Source organism: Homarus americanus, unplaced genomic scaffold (genome assembly GCF_018991925.1).
Source record: "Homarus americanus isolate GMGI-L3 unplaced genomic scaffold, GMGI_Hamer_2.0 scaffold24760, whole genome shotgun sequence".
NCBI lineage: Eukaryota > Metazoa > Arthropoda > Malacostraca > Decapoda > Nephropidae > Homarus > Homarus americanus.
The window spans coordinates 608820-635263 of NW_024712420.1; the positions used below are offsets into that span (position 1 = coordinate 608820).

The window sequence follows — 26444 nt, forward strand, 5'->3', positions numbered from 1 at the left end:
CTGTACTGTTGATATTATGCTAAATATTTACATTACGTGAACCTTACACACCACATTCTAGTTATCAACATCACGTATAAACATCATCACTTTTGCTTACGATACAACTGTGAGTTTTATGTTATTGCTGTGTGTGTTTGTTGTTGTTTGTATATTTTCACTTGTTTATTACTCTTTGTTCCCAACCGTCAACAATTTCCTCCTCCCTCCTACATCCCTTCCTCCTGCTTCTCCTCCTCCTCCTCCTCCTCCTCCTCCACCACCATCATCAGATCATTAACAATATATTCTTTCTTTTCAGGGACCAACGAGAAAAATTAGCGAAGGCGGTGTTAGTCCTGACCTAGGGACATCTCGACTTATAGAAGGGCGTGACACTCCTGCTGGGCGTCTCTCTCCGCACCTCCACGCCCCCAGCACACCTATAGGGCCGCCCACCTCCGGTCAGGGGCTCCACAACCTCATTATGGCTCCTGCGTTACAACAGATGTCTCACCTCCTTCACCAGCAACTTATTAACCCTGCACAGATCCAGTCCCTCATGCACCACCAGAGTGTTATGCTCCACCAGCAGGCAAGTACCTTCTCTTCCACGTACAAGTTCTTCCTCATCCACCAGCAGGTACATATTTCCTCCTCTTCCACCAGCAGGCAAGTACCTTCTCTTCCACGTGTGAGTTCCTCTTCCTCTGCTGTAAAAATGTGACTCATTTAAACTCCACTGGTAGATGAGTCACTTGTATTGTCTCAGTGAGTGAGGCTAAGGGTGAGTCAGTAAGCTAGAAGGAACTTAAGTGAGTCAGATTGAAGTAACAGGTGAGTCAGTTGTGTTCCACCAGTAAGACTTAGACCAACAGGTGAGTCAAATTTAATCAAGGTTTCACTTTATTTTAATTTATTATTGGTAAAATATGTTTATATACGGGTTACATAATCGTCTCTTGAGTTTTGGAAATGGGTTTATGAGAAGAAGTCCCTTAGGTATAAAATAACATCATCGTCATCATCATCATCATCATCATCATCATCATCATCATCATCATCAGTGTAAACATTGTCGACATACACGTCACCATACCTATAACACATACCCTATAATTAACACAGCATACCTTCCACACCTTACCTGTATTTAAGGAAACTTCTTTGTGTTTTTTTTAAGGATTTTTTTATACACTTGTTAATGAATGTCACGTCCGTTTTCATTATAATTTTTTGTATATTATTATTTTTTTCCAAGTTTTATTCATTATTTTTCATTTATTTCCTCTACTGATAGTAAAGGAATTATCATTATCTCTTTTTTTAAATTAATTATTATAACCTAATCTTTCTCTTCATAACTTTTTTCTCTTCTTATTTATTACTAACATAACCATTTTCTTCTGTTTAATTATTTCACCCTATTATTTGTCCTCCCTTACCTTTCCTCCCCTTATTTTCTTCTTATTATTCTTCTACGTCTTCCCTCTTCTCCTCTTCCTCTTCTGGGGTATTTTTCTTTCGCAACATAATTACTTCAACACCTTAAGTGCCTCCTCCTCCTCCTTCTTCTTTCTTCCTCCTTCTTCTTTCCTCCTCCTTCTTCTTTCCTCCTCCTCCTCCTTCTTCTTTCCTCCTCCTCCTCCTCCTTCTTCTTTCCTCCTCCTCCTCCTTCTTTCCTCCTCCTCCTTCTTCTTTCCTCCTCCTCCTCCTTACTCATTTCGTCGTGAAAATTATCATATTTACGACATTTCTTGTGACTTCAATACCCTCTATCCTCTCCTCTTCCTCCTTCTCCAGATATCATCTTCTTTTCTTTTGTTTTTGTTTTTGTTCTTCTTCTGTTATTATTATCATTATTATCTTATAGGAGCTGTAAGTGTACCCCGCAGCTTATATGTTTCCAATGATTCATATAATTATTTTAATCTAACCATAATTCTCTTTTAGTCTCTCTCTCTCTCTCTCTCTCTCTCTCTCTCTCTCTCTCTCTCTCTCTCTCTCTCTCTCTCTCTCTCTCTCTCTATTTTTTTCCCACCTTACCTTCACACACACCTTTCCTCCTTCTCTTCCTCCTCCTCCTCCTCCTCCCTCAATTCCAGCTTCCTTCCTGCCTCCTCCATCTCTCTCCTCTCTCCCTCTGCCAGTTTCCAGCCTTCCCCCAAGATGCCGGATTTTTCATCAGTGTCTTAATCTGTGTTTTCCGTTTTTTCGTAGACTTGTTAATTCGTGTTTTCTGCGTTGGGGGCGAAGGTAGAGTCACAAACACTGTCTCATTTCCACTCTTATTATTGCCTTGACGTGGGAGACAGACGTAAGCCCCCCCTCCTTTGGTCCACGCAGTTAATGCTATTAGTAGGGGGTGAGAGGGGGGGAGGGTAGGTAGGGGGTGAGGGTAGGAGGGGTGAGGCAGGTAGGGGGGTGAGGGTAGGAGGGGTGAGGGTAGTAGGGGTGTGAGGGTAGCCAGGTGAGAGAGGGAAGGGGAGGGTGGCACAGGTAGCTCTATATAGTGAATATCTTACACCTCCGCCACTACTGAATGTAAATACGGATGGTTTGTTTTGATGGTGTTCAGATGTGGTATTGTGAAGGTACTGTCGTGGTATTTATGGAGGTACTGTCGTGGTATTATGGAAGGTACTGTCGTGGTATTTATGGAGGTACTGTCGGTATTTATGGAGGTACTGCCGTGGTATTATGGAAGGTACTGTCGTGGTATTTATGGAGGTACTACCGGTATTATGGAGGTACTGTCGGTATTATGGAAGATACTGTCGATATTGTGGAAGGTACTGTCATGGCATATGGAAGGTACTGTCGTGGTATTATGGAAGGTACTGTCGTGGTATTATGGAAGGTACTGTCGTGGTATTATGGAAGGTACTGTCGTGGTATTATGGAAGATACTGTCGTGGTATTTATCGAGGTACTGTCGTAGTATTAATGGAAGGTACTGTCGTAGTATTAATGGAAGGTACTGTCGTGGTATTGTGGAAGGTACTGTTGTGGTATTATGGAAGGTACTGTCGTGGTATTATGGAAGGTACTGTCGTGGTATTGTGGAAGGTACTGTTGTGGTATTATGGAAGGTACTGTCGTGGTATAATGGAAAGTACTATCGTGGTATTGTGGAAAGCACTGTCGTGGTATTATGGAAGGTACTGTCGTGGTATTATGGAGGTACTGTCGTGGTATTATGGAGGTACTGTCGTGGTATTGTGGTACTATATTTTTCTGTATATGTTTACCTGTGTATGACTGACAATGAGAACAGTGGTGAAGGACTCAGGTGGAGGAGTCAACAATGATATAGATATTTACTTTGGACAAAATACGGGTTATATTGTAGATAAACAGTAAATAAAATTATAAATAATACAAAACCACTTAAAATACGGGTTATATTGTCGATAAACGGTAAATAATATGATAAATAAAGCAAAAACTTTAAAATACGGGTTATATTGTCGATAAACGGTAAATAAAATGATAAATAAAGCAAAAATCTTAAAATACGGGTTATATTGTAGATAGATAAACGGTAAATAAAATTATAAATAATACAAAACCTCTTAAAATACGGGTTATATTGTAGATAAACGGTAAATAAAATTATAAATAATACAAAACCACTTATAATACGGGTTATATTGTCGATAAACGGTAAATAAAATGATAAATAAAGCAAAAACCTTAAAATACGGGTTATATTGTAGATAAACGTTAAATAAAATCATAAATAATACCAAAAAAAATCTTAAAATACGGGTTATATTATCAATGACTCGAATACCTTTATAATAATTAATATCTACGAGTTATGTTATTATTATGAACAGTATTACCAAAGCTTGACATATAGTTTACACCCTGGTTAACACTGTCTCTTCCTTCTATACTACACACTACTGCTGGCATTGGTAACCCTGTATTCACTCTCCTCTCTGTGTCACATTTATTCGTATTTATTCCTTATTTCCTTTTTTTATTCTTCTCTTATTATCTCTTCATTTCATTTCTTTGTGGTTGTTCTTCGTTTCTATTGCTCGTATATCATTCTAATATTTTTCTTATCTTTTCGTGTTTTTCTCTCCCTTCTTTACTCCTTATTGCTTCCTCTTCATCCATGTTTTATTATTCCTTTTCTATTATGTCTTTTACTCTTATTTCGATTCTTTCTCTCTTCTCCCCCTTCGTTTCTTTTATCATTATGTCTTTTTTATTATTATTTTTATTGTTCTACCTCCTCGTTATTCTTTCGTCTTGTGTTATTTTTCATTCTTCTAGTTCTTGGTGGTGTTATTTTAGTTGTTCTTGTAATTCTTGTTCTTCTTCGTATTCTTATAATTGTTGTTCTTCTCATCTGTTTAGCTTCTCCTTGGTTTATCCCTTTACCTGTTTCCTCCTTATCCTCCTCCTCCTCTTTCTTCCAACTCTTCTCCTTCGTGTTTCTTCCCCTCTCTTGCATCCTCCCCTTCTTCCTGATTTCTTCCCTTCGTCTTCTTCCCTCAAGCATCTTACCATCCTGTTACACCCTCCTTCAGTCTTGCTTCCTCGTCGTCTTCCTGTTCCTCTTCCTTCTTTCCTTCTTCTCTTCCTCGTCTACTCCTCTTACATTTTACCATTTTTTCTTATATCCTCTCATTCTGTCTCTTCCCCTTCTCCGTATTCTCATTTTCGTCTTTCCCTCCCATCTTCCTCCCCATCTTCCCATCTTCCTCTCCTCCCTTCCCATCTTCCTCTTCTCCCTTCTCATCTTCTTCTCCTCCCTTCCCATCTTTCTCCCCTTCCTTACCATCTTCCTCCCCATCTTCTTTCCCATCTTTCCTCTACTCATCCCTGTGTCTGCTTCTTTTTCTCTCCTTCCTACATCTCTTCCCCCTTCCTTCCTCTCTTCCTCTTCCTCTTCCCTCCTTTCTTCCTCCTTCTAAACTCTCTTCCACCTTCTTCCTTCCTCTCCTCCGTCTTTCTTCCTTTTTACTTTCTTCTTACCTCTCCTTCCTTCCTTCCTTCCTTCCTTCCTTAGTCACTTGAATGCATATACAGAGATAAAACAAGTGTGCCATAGGCCTTACTTCAAGCCTATACTATATATAGAGCTTGATAAAGACTCGTATGGTCGATATTCCTCTTGCATAAAGATGTAAGAATGTACAGTTGTGGACAAAAATTTCTGAACACTTTACAATATCAAGCATCTACCTATTTTTGCCCGATGTAATAAACTAATGCTCACCTATCCTATCCTATCCTATCCTATCCTATCCTATCCTATAATAACCACGTACATAAACAACTTCACCAACATTCTTCTTTGTAAAACTGGTTAGAAAATAATGACGGATTATTATAAGTTATTGAGAAGATTTGTCTCTGAGTATATTTCATGGTCTTGTTGCTTATTTGGCCTTATTATGTGTGTCTCTCTCAGCTGCAGTGAGTTGTGTTTACCTCATGTAAGCCTCTTCACTCAGCTCCGACACCTAGCGGAGAACACGTGTACTACCAAGACCCCCTTATGATGTTGAGCAGAAGGTGTTGTGTTGTGTATCTGGTGGTGGTAGTGGTGTTTTCTAAGGATTTTGGTCATTAAGTGCAGTCTAATCAGAACCACCTGGCTCTCTCTCTCTCTCTCGGCCGACAGTAGCACCTCACTAGACCGGAAATCATCTTAGATATCTGTTAATGTAGTTTGGTAAACAACTTTCTTTGGTTCTTTTTTTTTTTTACATCCAATTAGAGTCCCATGGCGGAGTGTGTTTACATGTGTTTATTGTTTATCTAAGGTGTAGTCGGAGGAGGAAGAATATGAACGCTGTCAGTACATAGGATTCAGGTTGATGCGTTTTATTGCTATCAACCACGAGACGATAAACTAGGTGGAGTGACACATGGTAAAACTGCTGCTGCTGCTTAGTGTGGTATATAATCTCTCGGTGTTGTGTGTTAAAGTGACGCGTCTTCTGTTTTATTCTTTAGATACCGCCAGGTGTGTTGATAGTAAGGTGTGCTGCTGCCTTGGTGTACCTCTGTCTGTCTCTGTCGCCCTGTCTGTATCACTCTTTGGCTGTCTCTCTTTTTGTCCGTCTGTTTGTCTGTCTGTCTGTATCCATGTCTGTCTACTTCTATGTTAGTCTTTGTCATTCTACCTCTCTGTTTATATCTCTGTCTGTCTCTCAGTCTCTGTCTACTCGAAGTATAGTGAAGTATCAATACATTACCTCTCTCTCTACACACACACACACACACACACACACACACACACACACACATACACACTCACACACTCTATGATCTTAGAGTGTGTGAGTTTCATAATGTATCCACTAAGCGACATGTACCTGCCTTGAAATATTGCATGACATGTAGATTAGGCACTCAGTTTATTTCACCTGATGATTAAACACCTTAACACTACCTGTAAGGGGTTAGGGTAGGAGTATGGTAGGGTTGGTTAGGTTAGGTTAGGGTATATTTGGTTAGATTAGGTTAGGTTGGTGTTGAGGTGCACAATCCTAAAGTGAAATAAAGTGAGGGCTAATCTTCAGGTGATGCAAAGTATGTTTTCAATGGACACGTTTTGTGATGGTCATGTTATCTTGTGTTCTCTTTAGCGTCTGTTTGAGGAGGAGGAAGTGAAAGAGGAGGTGGAGGAAGAGGTGAAGGAGGAGGAGGAGGAAGAGGAGAAGGTGGTAGTAGTGTTGGAGGAGGAGGTGGTGGTGTGGGAGGAGGGAGGAGGAAGAGGAGGAGGAGGAGGTGATTGTTGACGGTAGGGAAAATATATTAGTAAACAAGTAAATGTACAAACAGTAAGAGAAAACTTGTCATTATAACTAACAATTTAAAGATGACAAGGAGCTCTAGATGGCGCCACGCGATAGAACGATGTGGAAAGTGTGAGGCGTAAGTATGAAGCGATGAATCAGTAAAAGAAAATGAAATACCATGTTTATGAACCCCCTACAGGAGGTGTTTTAATTCCTCTTGATACGGTGATAATCCTTTAAATAACTCGTATAAATCATGACATTTGTATTGTAGTTTCTCACCTAAAAAAAAAAAAAGAAAATACCGCTTCACTCAAAACATATCCCTTCCACAAATAAAATGTTATAATCTAAAACAGTCATCATAAAATATCAATTAATACGACTACTACCTCTCACTGGCCCACAACCCTGCCGCCACCATCACCATCACCCACCCGTAGGAGATATGTCCCTCTGGCGCCAGGGTGGGAAGGTGAAAACAAAGGGGTGGTGAGGGGAGATGTGTCCATGTTGCCCGGGGGTGGTGGAGGTGAAAACAAGGGCGGGTGTTCTGTGGCACAGCGGGACCAAATCAAACCCTCATTACCCCGTTCAATGTCAGTTTATTTTACCTTTTTTATTTCGGTGTGGACATGCCACTCCCATTACGAAATTGGGGGACTTTATTTCCGGAGGGAGGAATGGCCTGGGGGACGGGTGGAAGGGGGGGGGGTAGGGGAGACAAAATTCAAATTATTAGATATTAGATAAACTTTCCCTAACCTAACCTAACCTAACGTAACCTAACCTAACCTAACCTAACCTCCTAACCTAACCTAACAGCTGATAACTTGAGGAGGAAAACTACTTTACTTACGTGTGTGTGTCTGTGTTTTGGTATGACGTCACCTTTATATATTCAATTTCAATTTCAATTGTTTATTCCTTGATAGAGGAAGCGGGATCCTAGTGCTGTCACTAGGTACCCCTGTACAATGACACCAGAAGCATCTGGCAAGTGTCACAAGTATATCTTTATATATTTTGTATTTTTTTCTCTTCTGTTCATTACGTTGTGTTATGTTTCTGGTATAACGATACTATAAGTGGTGTGGCTCTGAGGGCGACCCACAAGTCCTTGGAGAGTTTAAGTATCGACCTGATTACACACACACACACACACACACACACACACACACACACACACACACTGCCTTTATGACTGTTATTATTTATTATTTGTTTCGATAGTGCAGTATATTATTAATGGCTATATTTTACTCTTCTTTTGCCTTCTACCTCTGACCTGGTCCCAAAATATCGAATAAATATAAAAATATAGTTTAGGTTCGGTTAAGTTAGGTTAGGTTTAATATTGATGCTATTTTATGATTTTTATTCAATTTATCTACATTATCGTTGCTACGTTCAGATCCATTCAAATTTTCGTACAGATAAAAAAAACTATATTGAGAAATATTTGGACAAGTATTCATAAAAAATAGTTTAATATATAATGTTTTACTGTACACTATACACGTCCATTTACCAGTTATATGACGTGTTATATGACGTGTTACTGTTATATGACGTGTTACTGTTATACGACGCGTTATACAACGTGTTACTGTTATATGACGTGTTACTGTTATACGACGTGTTATATGACGTGTTACTGTTATATGACGTGTTATACAACGTGTTACTGTTATATGACGTGTTACTGTTATACGACGTGTTATATGACGTGTTACTGTTATACGACGTGTTATATGACGTGTTGCTGTTATATGACGTGTTATACAACGTGTTACTGTTATATGACGTGTTACTGTTATATGACGTGTTACTGATATATGACGTGTTATATGACGTGTTACTGTTATGACGTGTTATATAACGTGTTACTGTTATATGACGTGTTATATAACGTGTTACTGTTATATGACGTGTTACTGTTATATGACGTGTTACTGATATATGACGTGTTATATGACGTGTTACTGTTATATGACGTGTTATATAACGTGTTACTGTTATATGACGTGTTATATAACGTGTTACTGTTATATGACGTGTTACTGTTATATAACGTGTTATATATAACGTGTTACTGTTCATATGACGTGTTACTGTTATACGACGTGTTATATGACATGTTACTGATATACAACGTGTTACTGATATATGACGTGTTATATGACGTGTTACTGTTATATGACGTGTTATATAACGTGTTACTGTTATATGACGTGTTACTGTTATATGACGTGTTACTGTTATACGACGTGTTATATGACGTGTTACTGATATACAACGTGTTACTGATATATGACGTGTTATATGACGTGTTACTGTTATATGACGTGTTATATAACGTGTTACTGTTATATGACGTGTTACTGTTATATGACGTGTTATATGACGTGTTACTGTTATATGACGTGTTATATGACGTGTTACTGTTATATGACGTGTTATATGACGTGTTACTCTTATATAAAAGAACACTAATACTTCTTGAATATCCCTCACTATATACTCTTAAGGTCTTTGTGTTGATATTGTGTTCATTTTTGTTTTCTTATGATTCACAACAACTTATCTTTGTTTTCGTTGGCAGTGTTGTGTTTGTTGTTGTTGTTGTTGGTAGTGGTGGTGGTGTTGTTGGTGGTAGTGGTGTTGTTGTTGTTGGTGATGTTGTTGTTGTTGGTAGTGGTGGTGGTGTTGTTGTTGGTGGTGGTGTTGGTGATGGTGTTGTTGTTGTTGTTGTTGTACAGATTTCATTAACAGAGGATAAAGAAGGCTCAGGCGTATAGGTCAAGAGAAGGTGCTTAGGGTGTTTGTGTTTACAGAGGCCCTTGGTGTTTGTGTTTACAGAGGCCCTTGGTGTTTGTGTTTACAGAGGCCCTTGGTGTTTGTGTTTACAGAGGCCCTTGGTGATTGTGTTTACAGAGGCCCTTGTGTTTGTGCTTACAGAGGCCCTGTGTTTAGGGTTTAAGAGGCCCTTTTGTGTTTGTGTTTACAGGAGTGTCTCTGGTGATTGCTTACAGAGGGCCCTTGGTGATTGTGTTTACAGAGGTTCTTGAAGTTTTGTGCCACAGAGGCACTTTGTGTTTAGGTTTACAGAGGTCTCTTGGTGTTTGTGGGCAAGGTTTACAGGAGGCCCTGGTGATTGTAAGCTACAGAGGCCCTTGGTGTTTGTGGGTTTACAGGAGGCCCTGTGTTTAGGTTACAGAGGCCTCTGCAGATTGTGGGTTACAGAGGCCCCAGGTTTGTGTTTACAGAGGCCCTTGGTGTTTGTGTTTACAGAGGCCCTTGCTTTGTGTTTTACAGAGGCCCTTGGTGTTTGTGGGCAAGCTTACAGAGGCCTTGTTTCAGGTTTACAGAGGCCCTTTGTGTTTGTGGCTACAGAGGCCCCAGATTGTGTTTAGCAGGAGGCCCCTTGGTGTTTGTGGGCTTACAGAGGCCCTTGGTGTTTGTGGGTGCTTACAGAGGCCCTTGTGTTTGTGTTACAGGAGTGCCCTTGTGTTTGTGGCTTACAGAGGCCCTGGTGTTTGTGTTTACAGAGGCCTTGGTGTTTGTGTTTACAGAGGCTCCTGGTGTTTGTGGCTTACAGAGGCCCTTGGTGTGTTTGTGTTGCAGAGGCCCTTGCAGGTGTTTGTGCTTACAGAGGCCCTTGTGATTGTGTTTACAGAGGCCCTTGGTGTTTGTGCTTACAGAGGTCTCTGGTGTTTGTGTTTACAGAGGCCCTTTTGTGTTTGTGTTTACAGAGGTCTTGTGTTTGTGCCAGAGTGTTCTGGTGTTGCTACATCCAGGACTCTAAACACTTCTATGTGAGAGACTTTGTGGTCCCATTAGGTTTGTCTCCTGGGTCTGCTGTTCATCTGCAGATCTTATTGTGTGTGTGTGTGTGTGTGTGTGTGTGTGTGTGTGTGTGTGTGTGTGGTGTGTGAGAGAGAGAGAGAGAGGTGTGAGTGTGTGTGTAAAAATAAAAATGAATAATAATAATTAACGGTCTATTGAAAAAAGTTCGGCAGCCCCAAAGGCTGAATATATACTGTACATCGGACAAAAATTACTTATTACATATAAAGACATGGGGTAGGTGGGTCGTTTAATAAACGCTTTTATTACTGAAAGACGAAGGAACATGAATTGAACAAACAAATTATTATAGTTTACAGTTGATGGCCCGGGCTTGGGCTGGTCATGGAGACACCAGGTGGTGTGGTGTTCACGTGGTGTAGTAACTCGTCCTCGGGTGTTGATATGAAGGACCTCACGTGGTCATGAATACATCGGGTGTGGTGGTGTTCACGTGGTGCAGTAACTCGTTCTTGGGTGTTGATATGAAGGACCTCACGTGGTCATGGGGACACCGTGTGGTGTTGAGTGGTTTCACAGTACCTCTCTGCTCGGTGGTGTTGTGTTATCTCGTAGTCAGATGCATAGCCAGCCCCCTGTTGTTCCAGGGTGGATGGATTAACACCTGGTCAGAGGATGGTTCCCAGAGGTGCTTATCTCAGTGGTGGGATCACGGTTCTCACTGGTACTGTCTAAGTGCTGAATTCACTAGCTTAAACACTGTTTATCACTGTTTAACACTGATCCCACTTATTTCCGAAACGAAATTGTCACTTTTGATTATGTAGATATCCCGGTGGTGAGGATGGGTCGGGGAGAGGGATGGACCGACATGGCCAAGGGGGGGCGCTGCTCAGCAGGAGCAGCGCCTGAATAGGTCTTGACCCTACGGTGGTCAAGGATGTAGTGTGTGTGTGTGTAACAGAAAACAACACATCAAGACTCCAGCAACGTTAGCGAGTCTACAATGCACAGTAAATTACCCTCCCCTCACACACACACACACAGCATGACAGCAGCACAGTCAGCCAGCAGTTGTTATCACAGCATTACGAACACCAGAAGTAATGGCCATGACAACAAAAAACAAAGAGAAAACAATAACAGCAGTATTACCAACGGCTGTGCCATGGATGACAATTACTGCCTCGACTAAATTAAACAAAACACAAACACAGACACGAAAACTGGAACAATAATATCGAAAGTGAGAGAAAAAACAATAAGTGAAAAACAAAATATAAAACTTAGGCGACAGTGATAACGAGAGGGGGGGAAAATATTAACACAAACAAAGTTAATGATGGTGAAGTCATAGGTGGATCAAGGTCAACAACAACTACAACAACAACAACAACAACAACAACCACCAAGACAACGACGGCAACAATAATAAACACGACAATAGCAACAACCACAATAACAACAACAACTACGACAACAGCAACCAAGACAACAACAGCAACCACGACAACAACAATAACAACCACGACAACAACAACAGCAACCACGACAACAACAACAGCAACCACGACAATAAAAACGACAACCACAACAACAACAGTATCGCGGCTCTGGGAACGACCCCAGCAGCATTAACAACAACAACAAACAGAACAACAAGAGTATCGCGGCCATGGGAACGACCCCAGCAGCGGCGACGACAATAACAATAACAACAGCAGCGCCAGGAATGAGCAACATCTGCAACGAAAACAACATTGAAAATAAAAGGCCAAAGCACCGGGCCGCTACAACTACTAGAAAAATAACAACTAACATTGCCCGCGCCAAGTGAAGCGACGCCCCGCAACTATACACAAGTATTTCAGCAAACTGTGGCGGCGCCGATGACAACACCACTAGCGATATTCCGCCTCACGTGTGTTATTTACCCACGTAGCTACTTACACACTGACCGTAGCAAGAGATATACCGTAGATACTTGTTTTACTTACACACTGACCGTAACAAGAGATATACCGTAGATACATGTTTTACTTACACACTGACCGTAACAAGAGATATACCGTAGATACTTGTTTTACTTACACACTGACCGTAGCAAGAGATATACCGTAGATACATGTTTTACTTACACACTGACCGTAACAAGAGATATACCGTAGATACATGTTTTACTTACACACTGACCGTAACAAGAGATATACCGTAGATACATGTTTTACTTACACACTGACCGTAACAAAAAATATACCGTAGATACATGTTTTAATAAGAGTTTTACTTTATGGGTTTAATGAACAATACGTGAGTCTAATGTAGGTTTTAAGTTACTGAAAAATATCACTAGGGTTCCTTTGTTAAACCTTGTAAATTCGTTCTTGTTCTCATTGTTTCTCTGTAAATTTAACTTTTGGTGAACATTTATAACACCTGAAATTCTGACAACAAGGTGTTAAGAAAGTACAAATGTCGAGCATACATTATCAGCTGTTGGTGTGTTTGTGGCGATGCTGAATGGTGAGTTAAAAAAAAACCTATATTTGGGAGGGGTGAGGGCCTTGTCCCCCCCTCCCATACTTCTGTGTGTATTGTCATAAATGTCATTAATATATTTCCAGCAGTGTGAGAGGACGATAAACATGTAAACAAACTAACCTGAACACGATCATTCAGTTCTTAGTGTAAACAAAACAGTAATTATTTTGAAAATGTGTTTATTAACGATAAATATTTATAACATGGGGTATTAACATTATTATTCCATAATACACAAACAGCTCTCTCCTTCAACGACTACAACACACACACACACACACACACACACACACACACACACACACAAAAACATGGTTTACTACCACCACCACCACCTCGTCTCTCTCACCAACAACAACAAGAGCAACAATCCGACGACGATAAAGCGAAGAACTTGAAAACTGCCAAACGCAAACCACTTCACTGCCACGTCGATATAATAATAAACACACACACACACACACACACACACACACACACACACATACAAATTTCTCTGGTGAAAACATACCCTAGCTAACTTGTTGTGTGGTGGGTTGATTATCAGAGCCCGGAGGGGGATGTGTTTTTTGAATGTGTTTTTTGAATGTGTTTTTTGAATGTGTTTTTGTCCCCCTTGACTGATGATTGTCTGATAGGCTTTGCACAGCTGATGAAAAATAGCAGGGGTAAGCGAGATGGCGGGAGGAGGGAGGGAGGGAGGGGTGTAGGGATAGAAGGAGGTGGAGGAAGCAGATGGTGGGGGGAGGAGGGAGGTGTAGGGGAGGGGGTGTAGGGAGAGAAGGAGGGAGGGGGTGTAAGGAGAAAAGTTGTAGGGAAGGTAAAGTGAGGAGATGGTGGGAGGAGGGAGGTTGTATGGAGGGAAGAAGGAGGGAGTCTAGGGGGAGAGGGCGAGAAGGTGGGGAGACAGGGAGGGAGTAACAGATGGGCGAGATGGTGGGTGGGAGCAGAGGGAAATAGGGAGGAGAAGCAAAAGAAAGAGAGAGAGAGAGAGAGAGAGAGAGAGAGAGAGAGAATCCCAACTGATAAGAAACGAACACACAAGATCTGGGGATTACACCAGAGACGATGATGATGATGACGATGATGATAATGAGCAAAATGGAATAATTAAAATGATAACAGAAAAAAATATGGCTGAGATAACGCAATAATGAGAGTGAAGGTGGCAAGATGTCCTGATGAGGGTCGTGGATGTGATTACGATATCTTGAAATCATAGGAGAGAGAGGAGAGTGACATAGCCAGTTTACCGCCAGTCATTCAGTCAGTCGAACGGTCAGTCAGTACCCCAACAAGAGCCCGACAATGGAGGGGGGGGGGACTCTAATAATAAACAACAGCCAACACACAAAACTTAACTTAATCTCATTAGATCTTTTCATCATCATTACGATCAGAAAATATCTAATAATGGTCGCGCCTATATAGCATGAACGAGCATTTTCTTAGACCCCCTCTTGTTGATCTACGGGTTTAATTTCTCTCGTGGAGTGGGGAGGAGGGGGGAAGGGGATGGGCGTTTTACCAAAGGGCCATTGAGGTGATATTGGCAACCCTCTTCATCAGCACGAGACGATTTTAACCCCCCTCTCCCCCCCTTCTACAACGTTATCCATTACGGTAACTTGAGGTAAAAGATACTGATTGCGAAAAATACCTTTACCTGATGAGCGTAATTAGGGGTCCAGCCACACTCCTTGTTCGTGTTCTTCTTCTTCTTCTTATGTTTGTTCCTTCTTTCTTCTTCTTTCCACTTCTTCTTATGTCTTCTCGTTGTTGTTGTTGTTGTTCTTCTTCTTCCTTCTCTCTCTCTCTCTCTCTCCGTTTTTATTGCATTTATATTATTCACTAATTATATAACTCCTCCACCTCTTCTTCCTTCTCTTCTTCCTGTTCCTCCTCTTCTTCTTCCTCATCTTCCTCCCTGTACTGCCTCTGTCTCTTTTGCACGTTTTCATTTTGTCTCATTGTTATTTCATGTTCCTTGTTTTATCATTTTCCCTCTGTTTATCTTCTACTTTGATTGTATTATTTGTTTATTCCTGTTTGTCTTCCCTTCTGTTCGTCATTGGTGTGTTGTCGTTATTCTGTTTTTGGCTCCTCTTCCTGATTCTTCTTCTCTTCTTCGTCCTTCTCATCTTATTCCTCTTCGTGTTTATCCTTTTTCGTTACTATTTCTGTTGTTTTATTTTTGTTTTTCTTCTCTGTTTCTTAATCTCTCTCCTTGTCTCCAATTTCTTCTTCTTCTTCTTCTTCTTCTTCTTCTTCTTCTTCTTCTTCTTCTTCTTCTTTTTCTTCTTCTTCTTCTTCTTCTTCTTCACGTGCCATTTCATTCCTCGTGTCTTGTGTTTCCTCCTCCTCCTCCTCCTCCTCTTCTTCTTCCTACCTCCTTCCTTCTTTCGCTCGGTCTCCCTCTCTTCCTTTAAGTATCATATTTAGTCTTGTCTCCGTGTACTGATATTCTCCTCTCTCCTTCATTTGCTTGTCATCCTCTTCTCTTCTCTTCTCTTCTCTTCTCTTCTCTTCTCTTCTCTTCTCTTCTCTTCTCTTCTCTTCTCTCTCTCTCTTTTTTTTTTACTCCATTTAATCTTGTACTTTTTTTAATCGTTCGCCCTTGAGTATCGTAAAAATGTTCCTCTCCCCTTGGCTGCCATCTACACCTCCCTTCATTCTCCTCACATTATCTCCCACTTCCCCGCCCTCAAATCCTTCTCCCTCTCTTTCTTTTTCCTCTGGACCCCATACCTGTCTCACCTTCCCCTTCTCACCACCTACTCTTCCCCTCGTTCTATCCACCGTCCTTATCTCTCTCTCTCTCTCTTATTCCTCATTCTCGCCCTCGTTTGACGCTTCTTCCCACGTCAGCCACTTCTTCTGCCCCCTCCTCCTCCTCCTCCTACCACCCATATCACCTGTACTACACACCCCTACACCATCATCCCTCACTCCTACACCCTATTTACCAACTTCCTTTAACCTACACCTGTCATCTTCCTTCATACAAGCAACACTGACTCTGACCTGCCTGTGTCTGCCATATTACCCTCACCAGCTTGCCTGCCTGCCTGCCTGCTCTTTCCCTTGACCACATCTACCATTAATCTACACTGAACTATCACCCATGACTCTGAAGCACCACTGCCGTCACCGCCTGCCACAGCTTCCTCTCTCTGCCATATACAGATTTCTACTAATCCAACAGGTGTGGGATCTTTACATCTGTTACCTCTGCCTGCCACCCCCCAACCCACCCGCCACCCACTTCTTACACCCACAACACTTGTCTTACCACCCATCTCTTACACCTACTACACTCTCACTTCTTACCTCCTACACCCACTACACTCTCACTACCCACCTGCTACATGTCTGCCACTTCTTCAGATTGGTGTTCCAGTGTTCTCTATGACACCTGCCATCTTGCCAGTGTTGTTTGCCAGTGTCAATAAGCGTGGCAGTGGTTGTACCTCCCCCTGTGCCCGGCGCCTGCTGTGTGTCACTCATTCCCAATACTGTTTATTAGTTTCCCTTCCCACTTTATCACATCTGTTACGCTTCATGCTCGTCTGTCTTGCACGTTGCTCTCCTTCTTTTATTTCTCTCTTTCTTGGCTGCATTTGTTTAGTCTCCCCTCTTTCCCTTGTCTTATTTTTCATCCATTTATCGCAGTATTAGACACAGGTCCCAACACCTGACCGTCACCAGTACCGTAGTGGAGAGTCTTCCCAGGAGACTGTACCATGACGTCAGGCGTCTCCGGTACACCTGATCCGTCACCACTGACGTCTGGAATAAACAGAAGTATTCCTGAGCAACGATTTATATCTGAACGATATGCTGTGTAGCTACTGTATATCTGGCGTTAATAGATTCATGAATATTGAAAAAAATTTGTATATAAGGTATAAATATGGTATACCTTTGTTTATATATATATATATATATATATATATATATATATATATATATATATATATATATATATATATATATATATATATATATATATACATATACATATATCCCGTCTCACACAGTACAGTTCTCACCTGCTCCTCACCTATATTTATCTGTTCCCTCTTGCTCCGTCATAATCCTCTGGTGTTACAACAGAATACATTTATTTCACCGCTGGCCTCCTAAGAGATGAGTCGCCCCGTGTTGTTGCAGCTTCATTTAATCACTGGTTGAGGAGTGATACAGCCTGGCTCGCCTCCTGCAGTGTCGCCCCTCTACCACTGGAGAATCAGGTGTTTATTTATGGCTGACGGACACGCCCACCTGGCGCGTCCCGGCACCCTTGCTGCTACTCCTGTGGTATTGACTGGATCAATAACCCTCAAAATGAAGTTGCATCATCTGTATAGAGGGGTCGGGGGCGCAGGCTGCTATAATCCCCGAGCTGGTGTGTCTCACGGGTCCACGAGTCCAAGCCCATCACAGGCCCCTGGGTCGAATCCCGACGTGGTACAAATGCCAAGCTGTGGATTACCGCAGAAGTTGCTGGCTGGCTGGACTCGTAAAAAATACATATTGTAAAATGTTATGGAAAGATGGTGGTGTGAGGTGAAGGTGTTGTGTTGGCGGCCGAGGTGGCTGGCTGTCCTCTTGATAGGGTCTTCTCTTGCTTCCTCTGCCCTTCCTCCTTCTCCTAGCCATCTTCCTCGTTATCCTCCTGCTTGCGTTCTACCCTACATACCCCCTTCTCCTTTCATCTCCCTGACCCTGCCATAATTGCCCACCCCTTGTTTCCTCTTGCTTGCTCCCCTCCGAATCCTTCCAGTTTCCTTCATCTCCCCTCTATCACGCGCTCCTCCCCTCGCCTGCCCTTCATCTCATCCGTCACCTTCTTGCTTTTTCTCTCCCCCCTTTCTTTCCTGCCCTGCCCTTAGCTCCTTCACCTTCCATCCCCTTCTCCTTCATTTAGTCAACCTTCTCCAACACATAACGCCTCCTCCTTCTCTCTCATTACCTCCTCCTTCATTTAACTCCTCTTCCTCATCCTTCTCATATATATCATTGTGGGTATTTTTTTCTTCTTCTTCTTCATCCACTCCTTCGTTCGTCACCTATATCACCTCTCCTTTACTTCACCTTCGTCACCTGTTATCCCCTTGTGCGTCCTCAGGGAGTCTCCCCCTTCCCTCGCCTCCCTCTCCTGTGTTCCATGTTTTCACTGGTGTCATTTATCAACCGACATGGTGAGGGTTTTCAAAGGAGTTATTTCCATGGACGGTGCCGAGCCACTTTTCTCCATGGTCGGCCGGATGTTTGCTGTTTTCGGGTTATGGGTTTAATGGGTTTAATGCGTTCTTGTGCTAATTATCTTGTTTTGACTTGGTTATCTCGATGTCTTAATGGGTTTTACGACTTGTGTTGGTTTTCCCTTGTGTTTCTTCCGTTTCAGGGCTGCCTCGCTCTTCCTCTTCTCCCTCACCCCTTCCTCCATACACCAGGAGATCTGTCTTAGAAGGACCCCCCCCCCCCCACCCATTGGTAGGTGAGGGATGATGCACTGGTGTTTGTACTTGCAGATCGTTGTAGATGTTAGACACTGAACTGAGGAACTTTTTTCTTGGGTTCCTCTGGCCATAACTTTCACGTCGGGTTGGTGGAAGAGTAGGAGGAAAAGAAACAGGTAAAGGAGGGGGCTACCAGGGGCTACTAGGGGCTACCAGGAACTACTAGGAGGATACAACCAGACGAGAAGTCTTGATATGGGACGAAGAACTCGGGAAAATAACACTACATTGGTCGATCTTAGATGGTGCATTGTAACTAAAAGGTCGAGTCCTGGGGGAAGGTAGGGAAGGTCCGTATTAGTGTTGGAGGCGTCATACGAAGTCCTCAAGTGAAAAGAGTGTGTGTGTGTGTGTGTGTTGGTGTGTGTGTGTGTGTGTGTGTGTGTGTGTGTGTATGTGTGTTGGTGTGTGTTGTACTGTAGCCTCAAGTCATGTGTACAGTGATGAATAACATGGATGTCTTTTGTTGTACGTATATCTGTTCATATTGAAAATCCACCTCTTTCACCTCTTCTTCTTCCTCCTCTTCCTCCCTCTCCTCCTCTTCCTTCTCCTCTTCTTCCTCTTCCTCCCTCTCCTTCTCCTCCTCGTCTTCTTTATTGCCTTGTCCCATTGCCCCCATCATATTTTTTTTGCACTAGATGAAATAAAATCTACTTTACTTACCATTACCCCTGCCATTACCATTACCATTAACGTCCATCACCCATCTCCCTCCCACCATAACCTCCCTACACCCCACCATAATCTCCTACACCCCACCATAACCTCCCTACACCCCACTATAACCTCCCTACACCCCACCATAACCTCCTACACCCCACTATAACCTCTCTACACCTCACCACAACCTCTCCTCCTTGACTACAACATTTACAACCCTTCAGTGTACTCATCAACGACTCCTGCTTGACGATAAACAGCGAATTCGAGTTGTATATGAAGCCATATTTTAAGACACTTCGCCTTTTGATATGATGCGTCGAGCGTTAGAGAGAAAGAAACAAACACACACACACATACACACACACACACACACACACACACACACACACACACGGAGAGAGAGAGAGAGAACAGTACCTTGAGAGAGAGAGAGAGAGAGTACTTGTGAGGTCAGCGGGAAGAATTCTTTTTTCCTTGATCTCTGTCTTCCATTAATGGGTTTGTTTACAGTAAGCCTTCACGCCTCAGCTGCCTCCCCCCTTGCTGCTGTCTTACACACACACACACACACACACACACACACACACACACACACACACACACACACTGTTCTTCTCGTTCTACTGTTCTTCTAAATTAGTTCACTCACGGTCACTCACCTGGTGCTTTAAGGTTCAGGTAAAAAGAAAAAACTAAATGGAACTTTAACATGATGACCCGGACTATATGGGATCTAAGCTTCTTGGTAACTTATAGTAACTCATGGTAACTCATGGTAACTCATAGTAACTCATGGTAACTTGTAACTCTTGGTAACTCATAGTAACTCATGGTAACTTATAATAACTCATAGTAACTCATGGTAACTCATATTACTCTTGGTGACTCATGGTAACTTATGTTACTCCTGGTAATTCATAGTAACACATAGTAACTCATGATAACTTATATTACTCTTGGTAATTCATAGTAACACATAGTAACTCTTGGTAACTCATAGTAGCACATAGTAACTCAAGGTAACTTAAATTACTTTTGGTAACTCATAGTAACTCATAGTAACACATAGTAAGTCACAGTAACTCGTAGTAATTCATAGTAACACATAGTAAGTTCCACTAACTCATAGTAACACATAGTAAGTTCCAGTAACACATAGTAACTCATAGTAACACATAGTAACTCACAGTAACTCATGGTAACGCATGGTAACTCACAGTAACGTATGGTAATTCATAGTAACACATACTGTAGTAAGTCACAGTAACTCACAGGAACTCGTGGCCATATATAAGGTGTACAGTATAATGTTAGGGTGATCCATCTTCAGGCTGGCAAGTGATATATATTATACAACCTTTCCTGGAAGGCCTCAAGACACCTCCTCCCTCAGGCTCCTCACCATCACCAGACGTATATAGTATTATTAAATGCCTATACCTCCTTTAACCCTTGGAGGACGATGGTTTAACCCTTTGAGGACGATGGTTTAACCCTTTGAGGACGATGATATAACCCTTTGATGATGATTTAACCTTTCAGGACTCAAAGAGTTAAGAAATAAAAATATAAACAACGTCAATAAAACTCTAATTCGACCTCGGTGTGAAGTTCTTGGCCATATGTACTGACGTCATCATTAGTGTAGCTTACTCTTGCTATCAGTATACTAGCAGCTATGATCGACCCTTGGGACATGTGGCTAGTGTTCTCTCCAGTCGGCCACCGCACTCCCGTCATTCATAATTGATACAAAAAAAAATAAAGATTCGACATGACAAATAAAATCTAAATAAAGGAAAAAATATCTCTCTGCTTTCCTGCTTCCGCTTTCCTTGTAAATAAAATACTTAAAACATTGATAAAGACAAACACAGTGTTGGTTATTGAATGTTATATATCATTCATAGTCCAATGGTAATAATTAGTTTGTGTTAGGAGTGGTGAATGTGTATCATGATGGTACACTTGTATCTGTACCATGTATGTGTCAAGATGGTATACATGTATCTGTACCTTAAAATAGTTTTTTCTTCTCTACTTTATAACTTATTACTGACATTTTAAGTTGTATGCATCGGTCCGTCCTTCGATGGTGACGTAACATAAACCAAAAGTGAAGACGTGGACACATTTGTTATACACTGTCCCTCTCACCCACTCCTTCAGGTGCCATGTGGAGTGGGTGTGAGTGGGTGGAGTGGGGGGGTGTATTAAGGGGGTGTTGTGTTTGTTTTCTTGCTTTTTTGTTTTGTTTTTAGTTTGTTATTTGTCCTGTCGATGTCTCGGGCACTTTATGACACAGGAAGCTGAAGTTGGACACAATGGTGACTTTGTGCGTTGTCTTTTTTTTTTTTTAACATTTTGTTCATGACATATCAAAACTCTGGGTACATTGTTTATGGGTACATTAGGTAAAATTAGGTTAATGTTAGAATACGTTAAGGTAGATTACGTTTGATAGATAAGCTTGGTGGAGTTACATTAGGTTAGGTTAGTTACGTAGAACAACAGGTGGAAAATAACAAGTAACAGATCCATTAAGACGTATGTAAACAGATCCAGTCAAACAGTAAGACACCCAGATAGGTAAACTTAGTAACAGGACAAAAAGACTTAAGTCATCAAAATATTACCATATTAACTGGAGTGTATCTGAGACACTGTATGCCCCACTAAACCACTTCTGGGAACAGTGCTAAAGACATCCCGACAATGTTTAAAGGAGTGGAGGGTCGTGGTCGCCAACCCTCAGACATGATAAAGGTACCTGGACTGATTGCTGTTATTTTAGACTGTAGGATTGAGTTGACATAACGAGGTGACCAAATCCAGGTGGACGGAAAACCATACATACATACATACATACATACATACATACATACATACATACATACATACATACATACATACATACATACATACATACATACAGACAAACAAAATTAACAGAAAGATACCAACAATAAAAGAAGCACAAGACCACCCCCCCCCTAAAAAAAAAAACCGAGCCATCGCAACAAGAACAGGCATGGAAAGCCGTCAACAACTACACGTTCACTATACCCATCACTAACCCAGCTGCAGAGAGAGAGAGAGAGAGGGGGGGGGGTGGAGGAGGAGCTTGAAAAGAAAACGACGTCCTGGGCGATAACTGGGCAATATATTTACAACCACACATGCAGGTATATCAGTAAACACATATGGAAGGGTGGGGGGAGGGGAGGGGAAGGTGTTGGGAGGGGAAGAGGAGTAAGGGGAAGAGGAGGAGGAAGGAACAGAACTTATCGATGCAATTTTCGGATACCAATTGAAACACTGAAGGGAACTGTGTCGGAGATAGCAATATTACACTATGTCACGTTGGCAGGATAGTATGACACCAGTATACTGTTATGACACGGTGGCAGGAGAGTATGACACCAGTATACAGTTATGACACGATGGTAGAGACCAATATGACACTAGTACATTTATAAAACGATAGATAACAATAACACTGACTGGACGACAACAAAAACACTGACTGGATGATAACAACAATAACACTGACTGGACGACAACAATAACACAGACGACAACAATAACACTAACTGGACGACAATAACACTGACTGGACGACAACAATAACACAGACGACAACAATAACACTAACTGGACGACAATAGCACTGATTGGACGACAACAACAATAAGCACAGACTGGATGTCAATAACACTGACTGGGCGACAACAATAACACAAGCGTCAACAAAAGCGCTTTTAGAGGATTGTTGGTAACTCGAGGACAGAGCCTTAGCTGTTACCTTAATAATAGGGTCACGGGGAGGACAACACAACGATGGTAAGACAACACAGCCGTGGGCGAGACAGCAATGGTTTTAGGGCAATAACAGAGCTGCGAGTGAAACAGCAATGGTTTTAGGGCAATAACAGAGCTGCGAGTGAAACAGCAATGGTTTTAGGGCAATAACAGAGCTGCGAGTGAAACAGTAATGGTTTTAGGGCAATAACAGAGCTGCGAGTGAAACAGCAATGGTTTTAGGGCAATAACAGAGCCGCGAGTGAAACAGTAATGGTTTTAGGGCAATAACAGAGCCGCGAGTGAAACAACAATGGTTTTAGGGCAATAACAGAGACGAGAGTGAAACAGCCATCTGCACATCAACGGGACAATAGACCGCTGGGTGTTATATGAACCACCGGGCAATATATTATGAACCATAGGGCAATATATTATGACATATCGGGCAATATATGATGAACTATAGGGCAACTTGTCTCTAAAGTTGTACACACACAAACACACACCGACTTACAGATTTTCGTAGAGTAGGTGTGAACGTTTCTAGTACAAGAGCAACATTGTCTTCACTCACTTGTTGATATGTGCGAGGTGTACCGCAAGCAAAGACAATGTTACGGTTGTACTAGAAACTTTCACAACTACTCTACGAAAATCTGTAGGGCAGTGTGTGTGTGTGTGTGTGTGTGTGTGTGTGTGTGTGTGTGTGTGTGTGTGTGTAAAAATTTTTGAGACCTCTTATAGCCTATGCCGAAGAACTTAGGGTAGATTTTCCTTGAGGTGGTTGTTTTAAATGTCAACCTTCGTGATTTTTTTTTCCAAGCTGTAGATTTTATTTTTATTTTTTGTACTAACACGAAAGAGACTAGACATACATACGGTCGTATTTTTAACAGAGACTCTTTCTTGTCCTTGGCTAGATATAGTTCTGGTAGGTAAAGTACTGTTAACTTGCGAGTACAACTGTAGGGGTGACGGTATTTAGTAGAAACTTCCGCCAGCCCACCACTCCGCTAACCCGCCACTCCGCGAATATAGTAACTTCATTTTTTATTTTAGATATTTATATTTTATTAGTCTTTCGGTTTAACTAATTTTCATTTGGATAATTTCACGGTCACCAATAGTGTGATCATGTGACCTCCAATATTTACAATGTTGGGAACTCCACGAACATGATTGATAAGCTATTTAATACTTTTATAAAAATATCTGTTAATATATTGAAAACAAACAGTATGAACTAACTACTCTTAATTTAACATAAATAGAACTATATTTAATCATTAGGTTAATTTTGATTTTTTTTTAGCCGCCTGAAGAATATATTGTAACGTGTTCGTGGTTAGTTTTCAACGCAACAGTCAATGTCTTACATCTGCACCAGATGTCTCATACTGTCATCGTTGTACAGTCTTCGGATAACACACTGTCTTACGTTCCCTTTTTATTAGATTCTTATTTTTATGTAAGAAAGAATCAGCCAATCAGAGTTCGGGAGACGCTTGCAGGATTTTTTGGGAGGCCAATATGAAAACAGTTGACATTTTGTTTATTACCGCACCTTGACTGAGTGACGTTCTCTCCCCTGGCCCCGTGCGGTTAACTCAGTCAATAATCTAGCCAGTCACTCTTGTTTATTTCACTTCTATTCAGTGAAATTATCTCTGTGGTTACTTAATTATACATTTTGTTTTCCAAGTACCCCGTGTTGTATTATTATTGTTGTTATTAATATTTTACTATTATTATTATTATTATTATTATTATTATTATTATTATTATTATTATTATTATTATTATTATTATTATTATTATAACTGTTATCATTATTATTATTGTTATTAATATAATAATAATAATGATAATAATAATAATAATAATTATTAATATAATTATTATTATTATTATTATTATTATTATTATTATTATTATTATTATTATTATTATTATTATTATTATAACTATTATTATAACTGTTCTTATTAATATTAATAATTGTATTATTATTTTATTATTAATTTTAATATTATTATTACCCGTATCATTATTATCATAAATGTATAAAATCAATCAATAATCTCATTCAGAAACAATAATATTTAACCATAGTTTTTCGACGGTTCTTTTTCTTTCTCTATTATTATTGTCACACTTCTCTACACTCTATAAGTTAAGCCGTACTCACTTTAACCAGGGGTCATTAATTACCATATGTGACTGTAACACCGACCACCTACTGCATTACTTTTAGCGTCAAATAAGACACCTAGCCGTATCTTGCACTGTTCGAGGCGTTGTGATGGCTGCGGGTCATGTGGGATAAAGTAAAAACAACATAAATACAATACTCGTAGTTTGAGCCTAACCTATCCTTAACTTAAATTAACCTGACTTAAACAAAACCTAAACTAACCAAAAAAAAAATATATATGACCTTACCTAATCTAACGTAACCCTGAAACTAACGCAATCTAGCCTAACCTGAAATTAACCTAATCTAACCTAACCTAACCTAATCGTAATTTAAACTAACCTATCCTAACCACAATCTAACCTAATCATAAACTAGATTAACTTAACCTTCCCGTAACTTAAACGAACCTAATCATAAACTAACTTAACCTATTCATAAACTAACCTAACCTAATCGCAAACTAACCTAACCTGACCTAAGAAGCCTTGTCCTGATAATAGCCTTTCCCAACATGACTGAGCACCGCACTGATGAGGTCTTAGGTGGGGTGCGAGCCACACGGAGACACAGTCACTTAAGCGACAAGTAGTAGCTCGTCCTCAACCGTTCACCAGTCGATCGATTGTGGAGTGATGTGGGCACAAACAAGCGCCTCAGGTCGTCCCCGCGCACACCACTAGCTGTGTCAGGCGCACGTCATCAACTGAACTATGAAATACACCGATACACCAAGCAAGGCAAAAGGACATTCACACCCTCCTACGTATTGTCTCCCTTATTACCGTGTTGTGTAAAAGTGTGGAGCGTTGCAAAGTGTTTCTGTATTTTGTGAATCTTTCTCTATCTACGACATAAAATTGTTAGTAAAGTTTGAAAATTGATAGTGAAGTGAGGCAGGAAGATATTATATACCAGGTAGGTAGTGTGTAAATAGTCACTTGTACAGTACGCCAAGGTTGTTGAGTGAGGTGCTAAGTCCTTGATGAAGGTGTGGAGGACTGGGTAGTAAACACAGTTAGGCTGGTGGAGGAGGAGAGAGCTCCTGTTTCGTAAGATGAACAAGATAGACGGATTGTTTACTAAAGGAAGAAGAAGAATCAAAATCGTCAGCAAGTGGTGAGAAATTATTTCACGTGGCGAGGGAAAGTTGGT

At 41.0% G+C, this 26444-nt stretch overlaps 1 protein-coding gene across 11 annotated transcripts in view; it reads left to right on the plus strand.

The window, feature by feature from the left end:
* Nucleotides 1-304: 304 nt before the first annotated feature.
* LOC121860326 (forkhead box protein P1-like) overlaps nt 305-26444 on the plus strand; it is a 92304-nt gene continuing 66164 nt past the window's right edge. For all 11 annotated transcript variants that reach the window (XM_042357486.1, XM_042357398.1, XM_042357499.1 and 8 more), the window contains exon 1: nt 305-574. In XM_042357486.1, the coding sequence (XP_042213420.1) occupies nt 467-574 (108 nt within the window). In that variant the 5' untranslated portion in view covers nt 305-466. The remainder of the gene's footprint in view (nt 575-26444) is intronic.